Genomic DNA, 20,823 nt, shown 5'->3' with positions numbered 1-20,823 from the left:
ATCTATGGTTTGAATTTCTCTCATACTCACACATACGGTACACACACCCACACACCCACACAAACTGTCACTCTCTCTCTCTCTCTCTCTCTCTCTCTCTCTCTCTCTATCTCTCTCTCTCTCTATCTCTCTCTCTCTCTCACCTCATCTCCCTTTTACCCACACAAAGTCTAACTGATTTATTGCTCTGACAATCTAAGATGATTATGTGAAATCAGAAATGTGCACTCCATTCTCTCCCACCTCATTGTGACTCTCATCCATTCACCACAGACGTGTATGGCTGTGAGCTATCATGGGACATTGTTTAACGCGCAAATCAATCACTGGTACACGACTCCCGATGCACATGGGTGTGGAGAGAGGGGACTTGCCCTGTCCCTGCCGATTCCTCACAGAGATAGACAACAGTGGAGGCTGGAGGTAGAGAGGTAGAGGGAATGTACTGGGAATGTACTGGGAATGTAGCCTCTCATACGCTGTTACTAAGCAGATGCTCCCCTCCGTGTGGACGCGTGTGCTGACTTCCATTGTTGAAATCGCAAGTCTTCTGCCTAGCATAACTTCTGTCTGCACCAGGGGAGGCTGGTGGAGGTAGAAAATCAGAGCATGGAATGTGTGCTTTGTACGTGTGTTTGATACCATTCCTTATTCCGTCCTGTGCATTACAATGAGCCTGTCCTCCGATTTCTACCTCCACCAGCCTCCACGTCCAAAGAGAGGGGGGCTCGTCCCCCCAATATAAACAGCCGTGGACAAAATGCAGTCTGTAGACCAATGGCTCTCTCTATGCTCTCATGTGTACGTGACCATGTTTCCTGGGCTTTGGGGCAGAAAACATGTACCAGTGTGCTGTCTGTTGAGAACATCCAGCGTGCTGGATTATGTTTCAGTTTAGCCCTATAGAGCTTAGAAGGTGTCTTGTATATCCTACTGAGGATTTTAAAGTTGGATAAGTCTAGTGTGGATTTTCTTAGACATTTTCTTAGAGCTACTCAGAATAGAAGAAAATTCTGCCTCTGAAATATGAGAAATGGCTTTCGCATGTCACTGATGCCGTCATAGATCATCAAGCAACACACACACACACACACACACACACACTCTCTCTCTCACAAACCCACACACGCACTTTCTCTCTCTCTCTCTCTCTCTCACACACACACACACACACACACTTAGCTTTTTGTCGAGCAACGATATGTCGAGCAAAACATATTAAAAAAGCATAAAACAGCCTTCAAGCCATAATGATAAAACAATCAAGCATCAATGCACTCTCCATGGCAACTGATTTCTGTCAGACTTTTCCATTCATGCTATCCTTTGTTGAAGCTGATTTGATATGGGGCTGGGGGCTGCATTTGATCATGATCCCAATGATCTTTTCATCATGACTGACTTTTACCGGCCCATCATGAATTATACCGACCCATAATAGGAGGCAGGGGAAATCAAGGCACATAGCATGAGAGGAAGGATGTAATGGATGCAGCTAGTCAGAATGTTACTGCTTTACAGGTCCAAGTTTAAAATGACATTTGATACACTGGTAAAGTGATTGCATCACAATAAAAAAATACCATGACAACGAAAATATCTGGAGCCAAACACAGCAAGCTTGTATAGAAAGCTCTACAGGAGACTGTAAGTAAAGCTATTTAAACTGGATTGTTGAACGTGATCAAATATTGGTATTTGATATTCGAGACGTGTGCTAGTACAAATAACGTGACTAACTGTGACCAGTCGCTAATATCGCTGAAAACCTGCGCAGTTTTCTACTGTCTCCGTTTCTGGGATGATGGGGAAAGTGAAATAATGAAGAATATTCAATTATATTATGGTGGGAGTACATTTAGCAGTTAAATATGACCATTTTTATGTCAGTTTAGCAGCACTTAACATGTGTTTGGGTCTCTTGAGTGATGTTTCACTTTACCAGTATATTATATAAAATGACATTAATTATATATATAATTGTGAACACACAACTTTCACATTTTCAACAACAACACAAAACAGGGCCTTCAATGACATATTTTAACAACAGGGAGCTTTGCCTTGAATGTTTTGATATATATATATATAATTAATGTCATTTTATAAAATACAGTATTTTGTACCACAGGTCACATTGCAGTTGTAGCAGAAAAAAACAATTTTTGAACAGCCACCCATATCCTAGTGTCAGAGTTGTTGTGGTTGCTGGTTCACCTCCCGGGGCAGAGGGGCATTCTCTGAGAGTGTGTTGTGGTTGCTGGTTCACCTCCCGGGGCAGAGGGGCGTTCTCTGAGAGTGTGAGCTCATGCCAAGCATGAAGAACCTTGTTATTTAGCCAGGTTCAGTGGCATTTTCACTTTTGCTCGCTTTTGCTATTTTTTCCCCCCCAAAAAAATCTGTAATATGTTTTTTCTGCAACCAAGCATCTATTCATTTCTCATGTTGGGCCTTGAACAAAATCTCAGTATTGCGATGATGGTTATTACAATCCATGGGTCTCGGGAGTCTTCATGTACTCATCATTGCAGATAATTGTATCTGTTCTCATAATCCCATTGAGAAATACCATGAAAACTACAGTAATAGTGCAGTTGATAAATAACTCCCCTGTGGAATGCTCATAGGGAACGTCTTGTGTGCAATGGTCCAAACAACAAGAAAATAATTTACAGAATAATAAGTCATTGTCTATGAACAGCTCCTGTCAATGTCCAGTGGGGGAGGCTGTTGGAGGTAGAAATCGGAGGACAGGCTCATTGTAATGCATGAAATGGAATGAGGAATGGTATCAAATGTTTGATACTGTTCCATTCTGTCCTCCGATTTCTAACTCCACCATCCTCCCCTAGTAGGTGCACTATATACGTTGCAGTTGTACTAGTTGTCTAATTAACCAAAAAGGTCAATACCGAGTCAGACATCTCTGCACGCTTGGCATTCTCCTTCCGCTGATCACCCCTAGACCTTAGTGGAAGATATGTCCACATGCTAGGAGAGAGATATGAGATAAATTACTCACAGGAGACCTACGTGACTAATTAGATGAGTAGTTACAGTAAGGAGCTGTCTGTGGTCCTCAATCCCCCTGCTTGATGCTACCTTCTAACATTTTCCGCTGACTTTCATTTGCCATCAAATTTATTGGAGATAATGAATGCCTCAGAACTGCAATGGACAGAAGTCTGATATCCCCGAAATCCATCTAACATTCACTCTGTCCTTTTCTTACTCTCTTTATCTCATTCACTTCATCCTCTAACTCTATCCTCTGTCCTCTCCTCTCTCACTCTCTCACTCTCTCCTCCTTTCATCCCTCTCCTCGTATCACTCATCTCCTTCTCTCACTCCTCTCCTCCTCTCCTCCTCTCACTCCTCTCCTCCTCTCCTCCTCTCCTCCTCTCACTTCTCTCCTCTTACTTGTCTTCCTACAGCGGAGCCGTTGGAGGAGGGGGAGTTCATGATCATCCGAGGGATCATGAGGAACCAGGCGGGACGCTACGAATGCAAAGCCAGCAACGATGTGGCCGTGCCCGATGTCAAATACATCAACGTTGTCGTCAACTGTAAGTCTGGGGCATCAGGCCCATCTGATCTCATGTTGTTTTGTTTTACGCCAGCCATAATGTGTCTGTCATTGATTTAAGAGATGATCCGTTTCTTTCAAAGCTCCTAATTATCAGTTCCGCCCCCACTTGAGTTCCTTGAGTGTTTGTATGTGTAACAGTGGAGGCTGGTGGAGGGAAAAACCAGAGAACGGGCTTATTGTAATGTACGTTGTGTTTTCCATTCCTCATTCCATTCTGTGCATTACAATGACCCCCGTCCTCCGATTTCTACCTCCACCAGCCTCCCCTGGTGTGTAAACTGAGTCTCAGAACAGTCTCGACATCCCAGACATGTTTAAGAATGCTAAATGTTGATTGAATGTGGAGACAACACCAGGTTTTATTGAGGTTTTAATTCCGTCTGATTCCTCAGATCCTCCCGCCATCAAGAACGCCAAGAGTGCCGAGACCCAGGTTGGCCGCATGGGAGTTCTGCAGTGTGACGCAACCGCCGTGCCCAAACCAGAGTTTGAGTGGTACCGAGATGAGAAGAGGTGAGAATGCCCTCTGTGTGTCCACTCCTCCTCTCACTCCTCCTCTCACTCCTCCACTCCTCCTCTCCTACTCTCCTACTCTCCCTCGTCTCACTCCTCCTCTCCTACTCTCACTCCTCCTCTCACTCCTCCTCTCCTACTCTCACTCCTCCTCTCCTACTCTCACTCCTCCTCTCACTCCTCCTCTCCTACTCTCCTACTCTCACTCCTCCACTCCTCCTCTCCTACTCTCACTCCTCCTCTCACTCCTCCACTCCTCCACTCCTCCTCTCCTACTCTCCTACTCTCCTACTCTCACTCCTCCACTCCTCCTCTCCTACTCTCCCTCCACTCACTCCTCCACTCCTACTCTCCTACTCTCCTCCACTCCTCCACTCACTCCTCCACTCCTACTCTCCTACTCTCACTCCTCCACTCCTACTCTCCTACTCTCCTCCACTCCTCCACTCACTCCTCCACTCCTACTCTCCTACTCTCACTCCTCCACTCCTACTCTCCTACTCTCCTCCTCTCCTACTCTCACTCCTCCACTCCTCCTCTCCTACTCTCCCTCCTCTCACTCCTCCTCTCCTACTCTCACTCCTCCTCTCCTACTCTCACTCCTCCACTCCTTCTCTCCTACTCTCACTCCTCCTCTCACTCCTCCACTCCTACTCTCCTACTCTCCTACTCTCCTTCTCTCCTACTCTCACTCCTCCTCTCCTACTCTCACTCCTCCACTCCTCCACTCCTACTCTCCTACTCTCACTCCTCCACTCCTCCTCTCACTCCTCCTCTCCTACTCTCACTCCTCCACTCCTACTCTCCTACTCTCACTCCTCCACTCCTCCTCTCCTACTCTCAGTCCTCCACTCCTCTCCTACTCTCACTCCTCCTCTCCTACTCTCACTCCTCCTCTCCTCCTCTCACTCTTCCTCTCCTCCTCTCACTCCTCCTCTCCTATTCTCACTCCTCCTCTCACTCCTTCTCACCTCCTCCTCTCCTCCTCTCACTCCTCCTCTCCTACTCTCACTCCTCCCCCCACTCCTCCTCTCCTCTCACTCCTCTCCTCCTCACCCCTCTCTACCCAACCCCAGCCAGCCCTGTGTATATTTACCCCACCCCATCCTTCTCTAACTGCCCCAGCCAGCGCTGTGTGTGCCCACCCAACCCCCCACCGCTCTCTACCTACCCTAGCCAGCCCTGTCCATAAACAACCCCTTACCCCCTTTGTCCCATATTGCCCCACCTTGCACTGCCCTCGTGTGAGCGGTTGGGTTCGAGCCAAGGTTAGGACTGACTGTGTTAAGCTGCTGAGATAAAGCCAAGGTTTTCACTTAGGGAACTACGGCAAGTCTTCAAGTCTCAAGCAAAGTGACAAAGTGGTTCTGTGGTCGGTAGAGAGAGAGGCGGACACTATTGATGAAACCAAAAAAAAAACATTTATAGTCCTTTTGGGCTTTAATTCTATAGCATCCCCAAACTATTGTGATAAAAGATGCAGTTTAAAAAAAAAGAAAAAAAAAAGGGGAACAACTTATCTGCAATTTGATCACAAAAGTAATCTCGCTGCTAAGTAAATGATGGATGGTTGTTTAGATACTTCTATTATCCTGTGCTTCGTATTGTCCCAAAAACATTTATCTCTGTTATTTTGTCCAACTGATCTCGCAGCTGTGTTCCCTAGGCATCCTTACCCCTGCCTGTAAATGTGTATTACTTAATCTACTTCAAAAGGTTTACTTGAAGCAATAGCTACCATAATATCAGGGGAGGCTGGTGGACATAGAAATCAGGGGACATGTGTGTTTGATACCATTCCTCATTCCATTCCATGCATTACAATGAGCCCATCCTCCGATTTCCACCTCCATCAGCCTCTGCTGCATAATATCACAAACTGTGCTTGCCTGAGGTATTCACTATCAGTTGATTATAATGTCTTGTTTTTAACAAGTAACTTAATGTACTGTATCATGCTTGTTTACCTGCTAATTGCAATAGGCCTCATTCTTCATCTTGTCTTCAGTAATGTCTTCTTGTCTTCACCTTTCTGCTGATGACATCACTGCCATCCACTGCTGTGTTAACACTCTACTGCAGAGCAGTACCTGCTTCAAATACCACCTTGAATGAATGTGAATGAGCTGTCCAGAGATGACTCACAGGGAGGACTCTATTTCACTGACATGACGGTGCAAGAGGACACTTAAAGATTGTGTGTGAACTGCAATCGTGTTCATAGCAATGGTGTCCGTGTTTCTTTTCTGTAATAAATAACCTCTGAGATACAGCAAATACTTGAAAAAATATTTGAGGTATGCTTGATTCAGCTCAGAGTCTGCACTTTTTGGGACTATCTCATTGGTTCCATTGTACCAAGCATACTAAATCAAGCAGCTGAAGTATTTGGGAGTATTTGACCCAGGTCTGCAGCAGAGAACTTGGTTACATTTCTATTTTTATTTTTATTTATTTAGAACTTAGGACTGAGTACTGAACATGGTAATCAACTCATAATGATACACAACATATCAACAACCCTTTGGGTTCTAGGAGATTCATTGACACAACGTCTCCATTGTTACCATAACGACCGGGCTTTCCGCTCAAAATCATTTGCAGATCTGGATGCTCAGTAGCTATCAGGGGGTAGAAACCCATTTGAAAAAAAACATCTTGCAGCTTCTACCTCCACCAGCACAGTGTGAAGGCTTCATTAAGCCTTCAAAGTGTCTTCCGTTTAATGGCAGGACCAATCCCTCAGTGTAGGAGTCCTATGGTGCCTCCTGGTGCAATTAGCATCTGACCCAGTCTCATCCTCCTCTGCCAGTCTGCAGCACATCAACACTAGTTCTAGTCCTTCTTTGATCAGGAACCTCCCACGCTTCCTCCAGTCCCTCTGGTCTGTCCTTACCCGTTGCATCATGTGACAAACATTGACCTGTGATGTCAGGGGGAAGACAGTTCTACTGTAGATCAAGTTAAGATGACCGCTCATATAACTGTTTAACTGTTCACTCAGCCTGGTCGTCCAGAAGTGTTGGATAAGGGTTGTGACAGAATAACACCGGAGGGCTCATTGTAATACATGGCATGGAATCAGGAATGGGATCAAACACATGTGTTTGATAGTACCGTTCTTCCTTCTATTCCACACATTACAATGCAGCGGTCTACCTCCACCGGCCTCCCTCCACTGCTGTGCACTAAGACTCCAACTTGTTAAACATTGTGTTCACTTGTAATGGACATGCTTTTACACTGAACTAGTAATGTTGTTTTAATCGTGTACTGGGATGGAGCTCTAACAAAAACAGCTTGACTCTATTACCATGCTATTATTATGCAATTATGCTGCTTTTTTACTTTATTTTATCAGGTTAGTCTCATTGAGGGCGGGGGTGCCCGAGAGATCTGGCCAAAATAACAGCACAGACACATTTAACAAGTTTCAGACACATTTAGAGCATAAAACCCAAGAACGACAGTTTAGAACAGCAATTTACACCTTGAGCAGCAAGAAGGTTTGGGAAAATGAGGTGCAACTCCAGGTCAAAACACACCCCCACACTTCATTTTCCATAATACTCTTTACCCTAGATTAAAACTAATTTAAAGAGACAAGCTCCTGTAATTTCATTTTTGAAGCTCGATTATAATGAAATATAATGAATTATGATGAATTATGATGAATTTCTCAAGTAATACGTGACAACACATCAATACAATGTTGTTACAAGATTCACTTCACAACTTGTATGGTGAACATTTTTCAGTGCAGAGGAACAGAGTTTCTGAAGATAAACAACCGGAGTCAACCGTTTTGTTACCATTCTTTGCTGCCAGGGCCACTCAAATTTAAAATTTTCCTTGCTAAAAAATCTTGTTTTACTTCTGTCAATCATTGGCTCAGTAATAGCCTACTGTAGATTTAGAGAATAAGATGTTTCTGTCAGATCCTATGACCTAGTCCCACTCACAGTCACCCCCCACACCCCCGTCAGATCCTATGACCTAGTCCCACTCACAGTCACCCCCCACACCCCCGTCAGATCCTATGACCTAGTCCCACTCATAGTCAGCTCCCCCCCCTCATAGTCACCCCCCCCCCCCACCCCCGTCAGATCCTATGACCTAGTCCCACTCATAGTCAGCCCCCCCCCTCATAGTCACCCCCCCCCCCACCCCCGTCAGATCCTATGACCTAGTCCCCCTCATAGTCAGCCCCCCCCCTCATAGTCACCCCCCCCCCCCCACCCCCGTCAGATCCTATGACCTAGTCCCCCTCATAGTCAGCCCCCCCCCTCATAGTCACCCCCCCCCCCCACCCCCGTCAGATCCTATGACCTAGTCCCACTCATAGTCAGCCCCCCCCTCATAGTCACCCCCCCCACCCCGTCAGATCCTATGACCTAGTCCCACTCACAGTCACCCCCCCCACCCCCGTCAGATCATATGACCTAGTCCCACTCATAGTCAGCCCCCCCCCTCATAGTCACCCCCCCCACCCCCGTCAGATCATATGACCTAGTCCCACTCATAGTCAGCCCCCCCCGATAGTCACCCCCCCCACCCCCGTCAGATCATATGACCTAGTCGCACTGATACCAGTCACCCCCCCCCCCCTGTGAGATCATATGACCTAGTCCCACTGATACCAGTCAGCCCCCCCCCCCCCCCCCCCCCTGTGAGATCATATGACCTAGTCCCACTGATACCAGTCAGCCCCCCCCCCCCCCCCCAGACGATATGACCTAGTCCCACTCATACCACTTGCCCCCCTTTCAACAGTCACATTAAATCATTTAGCCATCTGTTGGTTAAAGAATCTCAGCTTTTTGAGGAAAACATGTCATTCATTAGACAAATGCTGCCACCTGTCTGTGGAAGTTGGTGTTGCATTCCTTGGTTCAGGCAGTATTAAGGCCGATTCATGCTTCATTGACAACAACGCAACCAGGGGAATGCGTAGGTTCGCGAAGGTCGTGCAGCTGTTGCAGCGGAGGTTGCACAGGGCATCGCGCACTTCTCTCAATTACTCGATGAGCGACCGACCACGTAGATGTCGTACACCATTGATTGGTTGGTTAGTGAATGGAGGCGGAGCTGAAGTTGTTCAGTAGTGGAAGAAGATTCGGGACAAGTTTGTGCAAATGAAAAGAAAGTTGGAGAAAACAAAGAAAAGTGGAGCTGCGGCTGGGAATCAAACAAAGCCCACCTTCTTCGTTATGCTCTCCTGGCTGGAAGTATTCATAAAGCACCAGGAGACCGAGACAAACTATCCTGAGGTAAATACAGGCAGCCTTTGTTTACTAGCTAGCTAGTTAGCTTTGTTTGTTAACTAACATAACATAACGTAATATAACTTCATGTAACATAACGTCATATGAAAGCCACCAGAAGCGTGTACATAAGTGTAATGACACCACTTTGTAATTTTGGTATTTATAAGTAATTGGAACCCTTCAGTCACAGATACAGATATGAAATAGAACACAAAGAAAAACTGAAGGATTAAACCATTATCCCCCCCCCCCCCCCCCCCCGTGTCACATTCCTTCGAATAACAAATACAAATAAACATTTTATTCAAAGGTAGACTCTGGGATATGACGTCATAGCAAAATTAGCAGGGCGACATTGCCAGAGACTATAAGAACAGACATGCACTAGAGAATAGAGTGTATTGCACGAGTTGAATGCAATTGGGTGCATGCACTCTGCCGTCTTATGTCAGAGGGCAGTGAAACAAGTGGACGCTCTCGTTAGCTCTTGTTCACCTCAATATCTTTGACCAAAGTTGCTCTGTTTTCACAGGGGTGATGTCATATCCCAGAGTCTACCTTTAACTTGGTTATGTAAGTGGTTATGTATAACAACGATAGTCAGAGGAGTTGCACATAGGAACATGTATATATATATATATATATATATATATATATATATATATATATATATATATATATATAGTTTTTAATGGGTATTCAAATGTGTATTACATAGACTCAAAAACACATAGAGTCCTAGTAACAGAGCTAAACAAAATGGCTAACTGCAAAATCACACACGCATTTCCACAAGCGTCTTCCGCAGGCGCTGTGGCCAGGCTATTTTAGACACGCTTTTAGAGTTCAACTCCAAACTCTACCGCGAGGACACCGAAAACTTTCTGTCTTCCAGTCACCTGACCAAGGGAGCTAACTTTGTATTCCCTACAGTTGCAATCATACACAACCATCTAAAAGTATGCCTGTGCCGTAAAGTCCCATAGTACCTTTAGTATCTGTCTACCCACTCACCTCAACTATGGCTCATACTGTACTTCAGTGAAACAGGAAAGTCATTTCCCAGATGAACCACTTTATCTGCCTCAGGACTTATCGCTTGTGGTACACTGTGGGCTGACTGCAGGGGAGGCTGGTGGAGGTAGAAGTCGGAGGACGGGCTCATTGAAATGCATGGAATGGAATGTAGAATGGGAGGACGGGCTCATTGTAATGCATGGAACGGAATTAAACACATTCCTTATTCCGTTCCGTGCATTACAATGAGCTCATCCTCCAATTTCTGCCTCCTCCACCAGCCTCCACTGGCTATCTGTCCCACTAAAGTTCCTCTCCAGACCCCCAGGAGGACTTCAGCACTTTATTATCTACACACACACACACACACACACACACACACACACACACACACACACACACACACACACACACACAACCCCCAGTCGACAGATAGATTCTGCTGTCTCATGATGTGAACTTTCCTTACTTTAATACTTTTTCCAGCGACTGTACATCAGCACAAAACCCCTGTTCGTCCCTTCGATCAGAACATTCACTAACTACTCCTGATGGTGTGTGTGTGTGTGTGTGTGTGTGTGTGTGTGTGTGTGTGTGTGTGTGTGTGTGTGTGTGTGTGTGTGTGATCTCTCCCAGGCTGTCCAACGCCCATGGAATCAGCATCCAGATCGTCGGCACCACAACCGTCCTGATGATCTCTAACGTGACCGAGGAGGACTACGGGAACTACACGTGTGTGGCAACCAACAGGCTCGGAATCCAGAACGCGAGCCTCTTCCTCTTTAGTAAGTGACACGCCGCCATCTTTGAGAGGATACCTGGGCTCCTTTCCATTATAAACATGCAGACGGCCCCTTCTCTTGCTCCTTCATACCGAGTGAGCCCCTCAGCGATGTTTTGATGACATCTCTGCAAGCGAGGCCCCCTACCTGAGTGTAGGGGGTTGAGCGGGGGGTTGAGCGAACAACCGTTAGTGGTCGCTGTTTCATACCTGTCTGGGTACGTCAAGGGCTCCTTTCCAGTCCAAAAGAGATGTGAGGAGCCTCAGACCTGATGGGTTAAACCGCTGTACACAAGAGCATCCTGTCGTTCTGAGGCACAGTCGTCGTGTTTAGAAGTGGCCACTAGATGTCGCCACTGCTCCATCACTTTCTGCAAAGAATGCACTGAATTTCCGTCTTACACTCAAAAATCATAACTCATCATATTAATATTGTTCTAACAGTAGTACATGGGATTGACTTTAAACTCTCTCTCTTTAACTCTCTCCATCTCTCTCTTTCTATTTCTCTCTCTCTCTCTCTCTCTCTCTCTCCCTCCCCCTCTCTCTCCCTCTCTGCAGGACCTGGGACTGGTGGAGACATCAGTGGCGCGCCCTGCCTGTCCCAGTCACTGGGGCTTCTGCTGGGCTCCCTTATCAGCCTTTTCTTCAAGTGTTAATAACACCAACCAATCCACCATTGTTATTACTATGTTATAATCATGGAGACTGTTTGCATAATGTAACAACAACCCTGACAAGCTCTGACGCGCAAAATAGATATAAATATTAGAATGGGCTATTATTAATAAGTTGTAGTAACAAAAAAAAAATTATGTGAAATTGAACAATGGAACAAACAGTGCTCTTTCAAAAAAAAAAAAAAAAATTATGTTATTATTGTCATTTTAACATGCTGAGATCTTTGCTTTCCGCTGTCATCTCTCTAGTTTTGGTTAGGGCTTGGTTGTGGTTTCACTGTGTTTTGTCCTCCATAAATACGCAAGTCAAGACTCCCTCATGACAGGAATTATCAGGTCAAGAACAACAGTCATGGAAGCACTGTTCCGCTCATCATAATGACATCATAATGAGATCATAATGACATCATAATGACATTATTCCAACTTTATTGTATAATTACACTTGAGGTTACCAGTGCATTATCAAAACAGTAACACATTAATCTGCCAAATATCAAAAACAACAAAAACAACAAAAACAAAAAACTGTAGATTTGAAACAAAAGCATATTATGTATACAAATTATGTCAAAGTGAACTTTGTTGCTGCGAACAATGTTAAGCAAAATTTCAGACAGACAAGTAGTTGATGACATACAAACGTGCGCTTGATATTAAATAGTTCAATAATTGATTTATATAATATAGTAGACCAACATTAGTACAACTGTCAACAGAAAACATGCAGTATTAGATACATGGCCAGTTGTCTCATGATGAAATGCCTCATTTCTGGACACATCAATTGTCTGAATTGTTGCTTTTTCATTGAGGATGAGGAAGCACGGGCACCATACTCTAGCATGAGGATACTGTGGAGTTACTCAAAACCTCAAACGGCTTCAGCTTGAAAAATTGCATTTATTAGGGAAAAAAGGATCCTTTTCCTTTCAAGACTTTCAATAAGCAAAACATAGGTAATATGGATGTGTTCTGTACATATTCAATTTTGTATTTCTCTATGATAAAATGGACTTGTTCCACACTGTTACAAGCTAAATAGTCATCATATGGTTGTGGTATATTATGTTGCTTGTATGATTACAAAACGACAATGTGCTGTGCAGTTTCTCTATGGCAAACTGTATTTAGCTTCAGAAAAAGGCCTGCCATATGATATATTTCCGTTTATGTTGTCAACTTTCTCATTTGATTTTGGGATTTGGAAATACCACAGTTTTGAAACTGACACAAATGAATGATATGCTTTTATTTTCTGTTTTCGTGAGGATGTTTTTTCAGTTTTCAGTCATTTCAGTTTAACGGTGTGTATATACATATATATATACTTGAATCCAATGTTCCTTATATAAAAGACAAATTTAATATGTGTCCATGTTTCTAAATAGGATTAGTAATTTGTTGATGATTAACATGTAGTTACCCATGGGAGCAAATGGCTGCACCATGCAAGTAATGACCATTGGAGAAACATGTTTTTAAAAAGGGTTTAATATGAAGGTCATTTTGTGCATTTATTGTACCTTTCAAAAGAGTAGTTGGTTGTGGGGGCAGTGTAGAGTATGTGCTTTCTAATAGAATAAAAAGCATTTCACTAACTGGACATATTACAGTATGATAGTGGCCATTGGCTGAATGCCAAAATGAATAAATCATAAACGTTTCGTATTCCCTGAGATAAAACTTGGGTCAGTTTGACCCTCCATTTTGACTTTGTGTGACACTGTGTTCAGAAAACCGAACTTAAATGGTACTGTACTGTTGACATGTAAGTAATACTTAAACCCTTTACCCATACAAGATTCGCTGTATTCATTCTGCTTTGAAACCCACGACTGTGAGAGTTATCTGACAGGGGAGGCAGCCGGAGGTAGGAATCGGAGGACGGGCTCATTGTAATGCATGGTACGGTGTGAGGAATGGTACCAAACACGTATTCCATTCCATCCATTACAATGAGCGTGTCCCATTTTTAAACAGACAAAAACTGACTGCATTGGTGCTGTTCAGAGAATCTAAGGCAGCATGCCGATAGTCCAAAATGGCGTCCTCTCCTTTCTCTTGTTCATCTTCACAGATCTGAACACATGGGATGTGTGAAAGTAGCATAGTTGATGGCTACCAAATATTAGCTTTCACCCGTCCTGTTGTTTAGACATCAATGCGTATGATGGGTAGGGGATGAGGCGAGGAAGACTCTCTGGCTAAATCTCAAAAGTCTTTCCTTGATTAACCTCAAGTCCTCTCTCCTTGCCTCCTTCTCAAAAGGCATTGGAGGAGAATGTTCAAGGGGTGGAACCTCAGACCTTCTCCTCCAATGAACATTGAGAAGGAGGTGAGGATAGAGAAAGTGAGGAATCAAGGAAAGACTTTTGAGATGCATCCTCTCTTTCTACCCTATCTCTGGTTGGTCAGCTACCTGTTAGCACTGGCTGATAAATTCGGCCTGTGGAGAATAGTCTCCTTAAAAGGATAGATCACTTTTTTACACCTTATAGTCAGATGGTTCCTTTCCCCGAAAGTAGTCCATGGGCCAAGAGAAACTGTGTGTACTTTTGAGGTGATTTGGCCACAAATGTTGAATTTTGTCTCTTGTCTCTTGATTCACACCCATTGATTTCTTTGTTAGCGGTGGCTAAAGTTGAAGCTGAAATCAGTAGTGGCTATTTGAACATCTCTGAACCATGGACTACAGTTTCTCCATGGACTACTTTCAGGGTAAGGAACCATCTGAACCATAAAGTGTAAACAAGTGTACTACTGTATCCCTTTAAGAAATTAATATCTGCTAGCTCAGATAAAGGAGTATTTTGGATCTACAGTGTGTTTACATGTGAAGGAAGGCGTGTGTACTATTCTACCCGTCCTTTCCTGTCATAACCAACTGGGTAAAATGGGTGGGTCTTGCAGTGATTGACAGTATCATCAGCCAATGATGAGAGAGATGGCAGATGCTTAGCTAAATGCGTTTTGAAGCATACATGAGTGTCTAGACGGGTCAGAAGGACTGTAACTCTGCCTTTGGATACAGCATCTGTTCCCTGATGAATAACAGCTAGAGACCTACAGAGGACAAATATGACTACCTAGAATACTAATAACAACCAGTTGCTTCCCATTGCTGTACAAAATTGGCTTGTGTGTGCACATTGTTGAGTTTCTTTAACTTGTTTTAAACCATTGAAATAGTTACACGCGGTATGGAATTACAAGTCATGGGAAGGGATAGTTCACTCTAAAATCGAATTTCTTGGATTAATTACATACTGTACAGTACCTTCACTGCACTCCATTTTAAAGTCCATATCTCAGTTATTTAGTAATTTTCAGTAGACACATTTCCAATATAATCTGATAATTTTCATCAATTAGGTTATATTGGACAATGCGTCTGATGCCAGTTGTGGGATATCGACGTAAAAGTGTTTTGGTGTATTGGCTGTAGTAAAGGTAATTGGTTAATCACAGAAATTAGAATTTCGAGTGAACTATGCCTTTAAAATTGCTCACAAGCATAGATAAGTTATGATTTGCAACCCTTCATTTTAATGTTTTTTTCCCCTCACATGTATATACAATGTTTTTAGACTACTGAGTCTGTCCCTCCGTTCTCTTGTTGATAATACTCGCTAGTAGACAACAACTTGACGGAATGTCCCGTTTGTACTTCCCTATGTCAGGAAAGAATTCCTAGACTAGAGGATCTCGTTATACAATCATTACACAGAAATGTCCCGTTTTCTTACTTTCATTCATGGTCGAGGTGTTGCGGTTCATTTCTCAAAATACTATGTAAAAGGTAAACAAGAAAATGTTCAAGACACAAGATAAAATTGTTTGAATTTCAGTGTTCTGTATTTGAATGTGGATCGAGATGTTGATGAGTAACCTTTTTTGGAGAAAGCTTAAAACACTGTATCCTAACGGTACAATTGTGTTTATCACCCTGTAACATGCAAATAAAATAATATATGTATTGTTAATTCTCATTTTGGAGATTTGTGTCCTGCTATACATTTCTGGAAAGCTTAAAAAAAAACAATATAAATCTTGATTCTGTTCCAAAAAGATGATTGTTTCTATGTCACTTTTTGGTCTGTACACTTGTAACATTGGTAAGAGTTTTGTCTCCAAGGAAACTACACAATGACATGCTACTTTTCATAGAATGTACTACTCAGAGGCCAGAAGAACCACACTATTGGTCCACAGACACAGATTAAGCCACAGACACAGATTAAGACAAATCCTGGAATTTATTGTACTTTCAATAGAGACTCTCCATTGAAGATGCATTTAAGAGTAGGTCTTGCTATCGCTCTCGCTTCTTCTATCTTTACAGGAATATTTGTAGTAGGCCTACAGTACTTAATTTTAATTTGTTCCACCAACATCACATTCAGAAATAAATATTCACTGTAGCCGGCTGCATAATCTCAACGTTATTGTTGTGAGTACATCCAACTACTCATACATATCATGTCACATTCACTTGCTGTACTGTGTTGACCTAAAATGAGAGATTTTACTCAAAGGGTCCATTATCCAAGGTTATAAAACCATCACTTTCAGGCTTTTTATTTTGGAGATTGCATGTTGAACATTTGTATTAGGCATAGCATATGCATCGGGAATCGTTTGTAATGACAGATGTATTCGTGGCTTGAAATCAGCTCTGACCTGACTCTGGGTTGAGCGGTTCGACAACGAACGCTCTGCCTTTTGTGCTCAATAGTTGTTCGGTTTGTTCATATCATTTTTGACAGACTCTGAACTGTACGCATCGTACGGACCGGGGTTTACGCACAGTTCACATGTGAGTGAGCATGCTGGGGATTGGCCAGTCTTAGTTTGAGCGAACTCATTTCGAATTTCCTACTCTTCACCCCGCTGACAAACGGCGCTTTGGTGTACCAGTGTTGATAGTGTGGGCAAGCCTTGGTAAATCCCTCTTGACTGGTGCACAACGTAAGCGTCTTTCAACAGGTAAGGACTGAACTGTAAACCAACGAAATAATTCCAATATTGCTAGCTAGCTAACATAAACTAGCATAGGATCGTGACGTTAGCTGAGATAGCTAGGTTTGTGAATCAAGCTGATTGACCGCTGCCAACGGCTCACGTGGGATTTTAATGTTTAATGTTACCGCTGGTAACATTATTTCTCAACACGAGATTGTCCAAATGTAAGCGTGAGACAAATAGTGCTCTTAAAAGTTACATATTTCAATATGAAATGTCAGGAGATCTAGACGTGTTAGCAGTAGCATAGCACAAGTATGATCGCTGTGGAGGTGACTAGTTTGCATTCGAATAGGCCTATTGAATGGATCTTGCCATGAACAGTGTATCTTGGTCATGTACAGGGCTAGCCAGCAGGTAAGTGAAATGGTTAATTTTTGCTAACTGCCTACCAAACTATAGGGTTAGTGTGTCAGCTATATCACACGGAATAGCATTTAAGTTACCTTCAATTGCTTCTTGGCTTTCTGTTGCTTTGTCAATTTATTTAGGCTTATCAAATCATATCCCCAACAGGTGAATCACATTCAATGGTGTTGCTGTGAACGTCCAACTTTCCGCCTGCTCAGTTCATTTGAAGGTACGTTGAAATAATTTAATTGTGTTTTCTTGAAAAAGGCCTACACCAATGCACTCTTTGTTTTTAAATCCATAATCAATCTGTAATTGATAGAGCTGTTTTGGTTGAATAGACGCATGATACCCATGAATTATTTAAATGTAAAGCTGTAGGCTAGTTTACCTTTTGACATGTGGATGCTTTATAACTCTTGTTTCGATCTGTGATTCTTTTTTCATATTTATTTTTCAGTTTTTTAGGAAATTGGTTTTGCTGAGTAATCATTGTCACTGACCTTCATTGACTTTGAAAATCTATAAAACACCTTATGCATGGACTTTCACATCAACAATGATTACGCAACAAAATGCAGTTTCCAATTCTCACTATATTATTACTAAATATCAAAATGTCTTAATCATGTTAAATGGCAGCATATTCTTCTTGACTTCCATAGGTATCTGCACATGAGATTGTGTAAGATCTGCAGCTTAAAACAAAAAAAAGCACTATACGCTAAAGGCATGGCCACAACCAATCACTGCCCTGTTTGTTCACAAATTGCCCTTTTTGCTTCAAAACATGGAGTGCCCTTAAGTCACATTTGTCCAGGCAACATGCAACTGACCGACCAGTCAGTAAAGCCAGGAGACCAGTCAGTAAAGCCAGGAGACCAGTCAGTAAAGCCAGGAGAAGTCCTCACTTTTAAATGTGAACTTTGCAACTCTTGCAGTTTCTCAACTGAAAATAATTATTTTGAAAATCTTGGAGTCCAACTTAAAAAACCACGAAACTCCGGTCTGTGTATTTGAAAAGTGCAATATTACCACGCATGTTTATGGAACATTTGCATCTCATAGGACCCGAAAACACAACCCTCATTCACTGGAGGACCTTAGAACTGGAATCTGGCAAAAGTAACAGGCAAACTCCCAACATAATGTAGTATTTGAAGATGAATCGGAAGAATTGGAAAATCTAATTGTGCAGAAAATAGGCCACCTTTTATTGAAATTGGACAGTATTTACAATGTGTCAAATAAGTGTATCAACAAGATGGTTGGGGATAGTAGGCTCAGTGTTGTAAGTCCAGTCATAAGAGACATTGTTTATCCTTGGTAAATGGGGATGGGGGGGTATGAATAAGTAAATAAATAATAATAAGTAAGTAAAGTAAAGGGGCTGTGACGGAGACAGGGAGGGTCTGTGGTCCTCTGTGGCTCAGTTGGTAGAGCATGGTGCTAACAGACAGACAGTATGACAGACAGACAGTATTACAGCGTTGTGGTCCTCTGTGGCTCAGTTGGTAGAGCATGACGCTAACGATGCTTAGGTTGTGGGTTCGATTCCCACTGGGACCATATATACTGAAAAATGTATGTACTCACTGCAATGTAAGTCGCTTTGGATAAAAGCATCAACTGAATGGCATATATTATTATTGTTGAAGATCCAGTAATCTCAGATTTGGTTAAAGAAGTCTATGAGTCAAACCCCATTAGCTCAGGTTTAAGAGTGGATGGGCACCTTGCCACACCCTAGAAGAGAAGGGAGTTTTTTTAAGAAACATTTTTCTGTGGTTGAGCCTGTGGAATAAATGCTTGATGCAAAGGACAGAAGAACCTTCCAGTATGTTCCTGTTCTGCAGTCACTGTTACAAATATTAGGCAAGAGGGATATTCAGGAGAACGCTTTCCAGTCTTCCCAAACTACTTGCAAGTCTCAGTCTTCCCAAACTATTTGCAAGTCTCAGTCTTCCCAAACTATTTGCAAGTCTCAGTCTTCCCAAACTACTTGCAAGTCTCAGTCTTCCCAAACTATTTGCAAGTCTCAGTCTTCCCAAACTACTTGCAAGTCTCAGTCTTCCCAAACTACTTGCAAGTCTCAGTCTTCCCAAACTATTTGCAAGTCTCAGTCTTCCCAAACTACTTGCAAGTCTCAGTCTTCCCAAACTACTTGCAAGTCTCAGTCTTCCCAAACTATTTGCAAGTCTCAGTCTTCCCAAACTATTTGCAAGTCTCAGTCTTCCCAAACTATTTGCAAGTCTCAGTCTTCCCAAACTACTTGCAAGTCTCAGTCTTCCCAAACTTGCAAGTCTCAGTCTTCCCAAACTATTTGCAAGTCTCAGTCTTCCCAAACTACTTGCAAGTCTCAGTCTTCCCAAACTACTTGCAAGTCTCAGTACGAGTCATTTCGTGATGGGACACATTTCAAAGAAAATGAGTGTTTATCCGCAGATGAACGAGTACATTCTCTTCTTCTCTATGTTGATGACTGAAGTGTGCAATCCCCTTGGAACATCCTGCAAAAAGCACAAAATCACCGCAGTGTATTGGGTGTTAATAAATGAGCTATCTCAGTTTCGGTCTACACTGACATCTATCTACTCAGCCATCCTCTGCAAGGCTGTTGATGTGAAGCAATATGGATATGAGCCAGTGCTAGAGCCACTCTTAAAAGACCTTGTGAAGTTGGAAGAGGAAGGACTTTTTATTCCTCTTAGGAAAGAGCATTAAAGGTATTGTGTTCAGTGTAGTAGCTGATAACCTGGGTGCCCATTGCATTGGTGGCTTTGTGGAAAGTTTCAGTGGATCACATATCTGCATTCGGTTTGGGTAAACATTCAGACTTCCAGGGAGAAGAAGTAGGAACAAGTACTTTGACATTTTGTCAGGATATCCACCAGATGTGCTCCTTGACCTTTTTGAGGGAATCATTCCTCTGGAATTGGCATTGTGCTTCAGAGGTCTAATCAAGAAGAAATATTTTACTCCATTAGAACTCAACAATCTAATCAGATTAATCCCTTACAAGTGGAGTGACAATACTAACTGCCCACAGTCAGTTCCGCTGAACTTAGTGAATCGAAGGACAGTTGGAGGGAACGCTCATGAAAACTGGTGCTTATTGTGTCTGCTTCCATTCATAATAGGAACAAAAGTACCCGTCGGCGAACCGTCATGGCAGCTTCTAATGGACTTCAGAGATATAGCTGAAAATGGTTTCCCCATTTCACACAGAGGAGACGGTTTGGTACCTTGACACCAAGATATCAGAGCACATGCATAGATTCTTGGAGGTTTTGCCACAGTAAAAACGTATTCTAAGGCACCATTTCCTTGAACTTTATCCGCAACTGATTAAGATCCCATGTAGCTTTGCAAAACACAGCTTTTTTAAGCGGATAGTTAGATAGACAAACAATTTCCGGCACATTTTACAGTCCCTTGCAGTTTAGCATCAATGAATGCGTGGGTACCATCTGTATGGCACAGACATTGTCAAACCTGCCTTCTCTGTCACAAAGCAGCCCACAGTGGCTTTGGAAGTGTTAAAGGAAGACATACAGGAAGCAGTAAAAAGAAAGTTTCCAGATGAGACCCGTGTTCAGT

At 42.9% G+C, this 20,823-nt stretch overlaps 1 protein-coding gene across 1 annotated transcript in view; it reads left to right on the top strand.

The window, feature by feature from the left end:
* The window catches only part of lsamp (limbic system associated membrane protein), a gene marked incomplete at its 5' end in the record, with an annotated part of 140,930 nt that extends 127,294 nt beyond the window's left edge, over positions 1-13,636 (top strand). Inside the window, 4 exons of the mRNA XM_083694545.1 lie at positions 3,435-3,566; positions 3,982-4,102; positions 11,023-11,171; positions 11,729-13,636. Of these exons, the coding sequence (XP_083550671.1) occupies positions 3,435-3,566; positions 3,982-4,102; positions 11,023-11,171; positions 11,729-11,826 (500 nt within the window). The 3' untranslated portion in view covers positions 11,827-13,636. The remainder of the gene's footprint in view (positions 1-3,434; positions 3,567-3,981; positions 4,103-11,022; positions 11,172-11,728) is intronic.
* Between the last annotated feature and the right edge of the window lie 7,187 nt (positions 13,637-20,823).

This window comes from Argentina silus, assembly GCF_951799395.1.
Source record: "Argentina silus genome assembly, chromosome: X".
Classification (NCBI taxonomy): domain Eukaryota; kingdom Metazoa; phylum Chordata; class Actinopteri; order Argentiniformes; family Argentinidae; genus Argentina; species Argentina silus.
The sequence above is the reverse complement of the archived record's forward strand: the minus strand, read 5'-3'. Positions and strand labels throughout refer to the sequence as shown.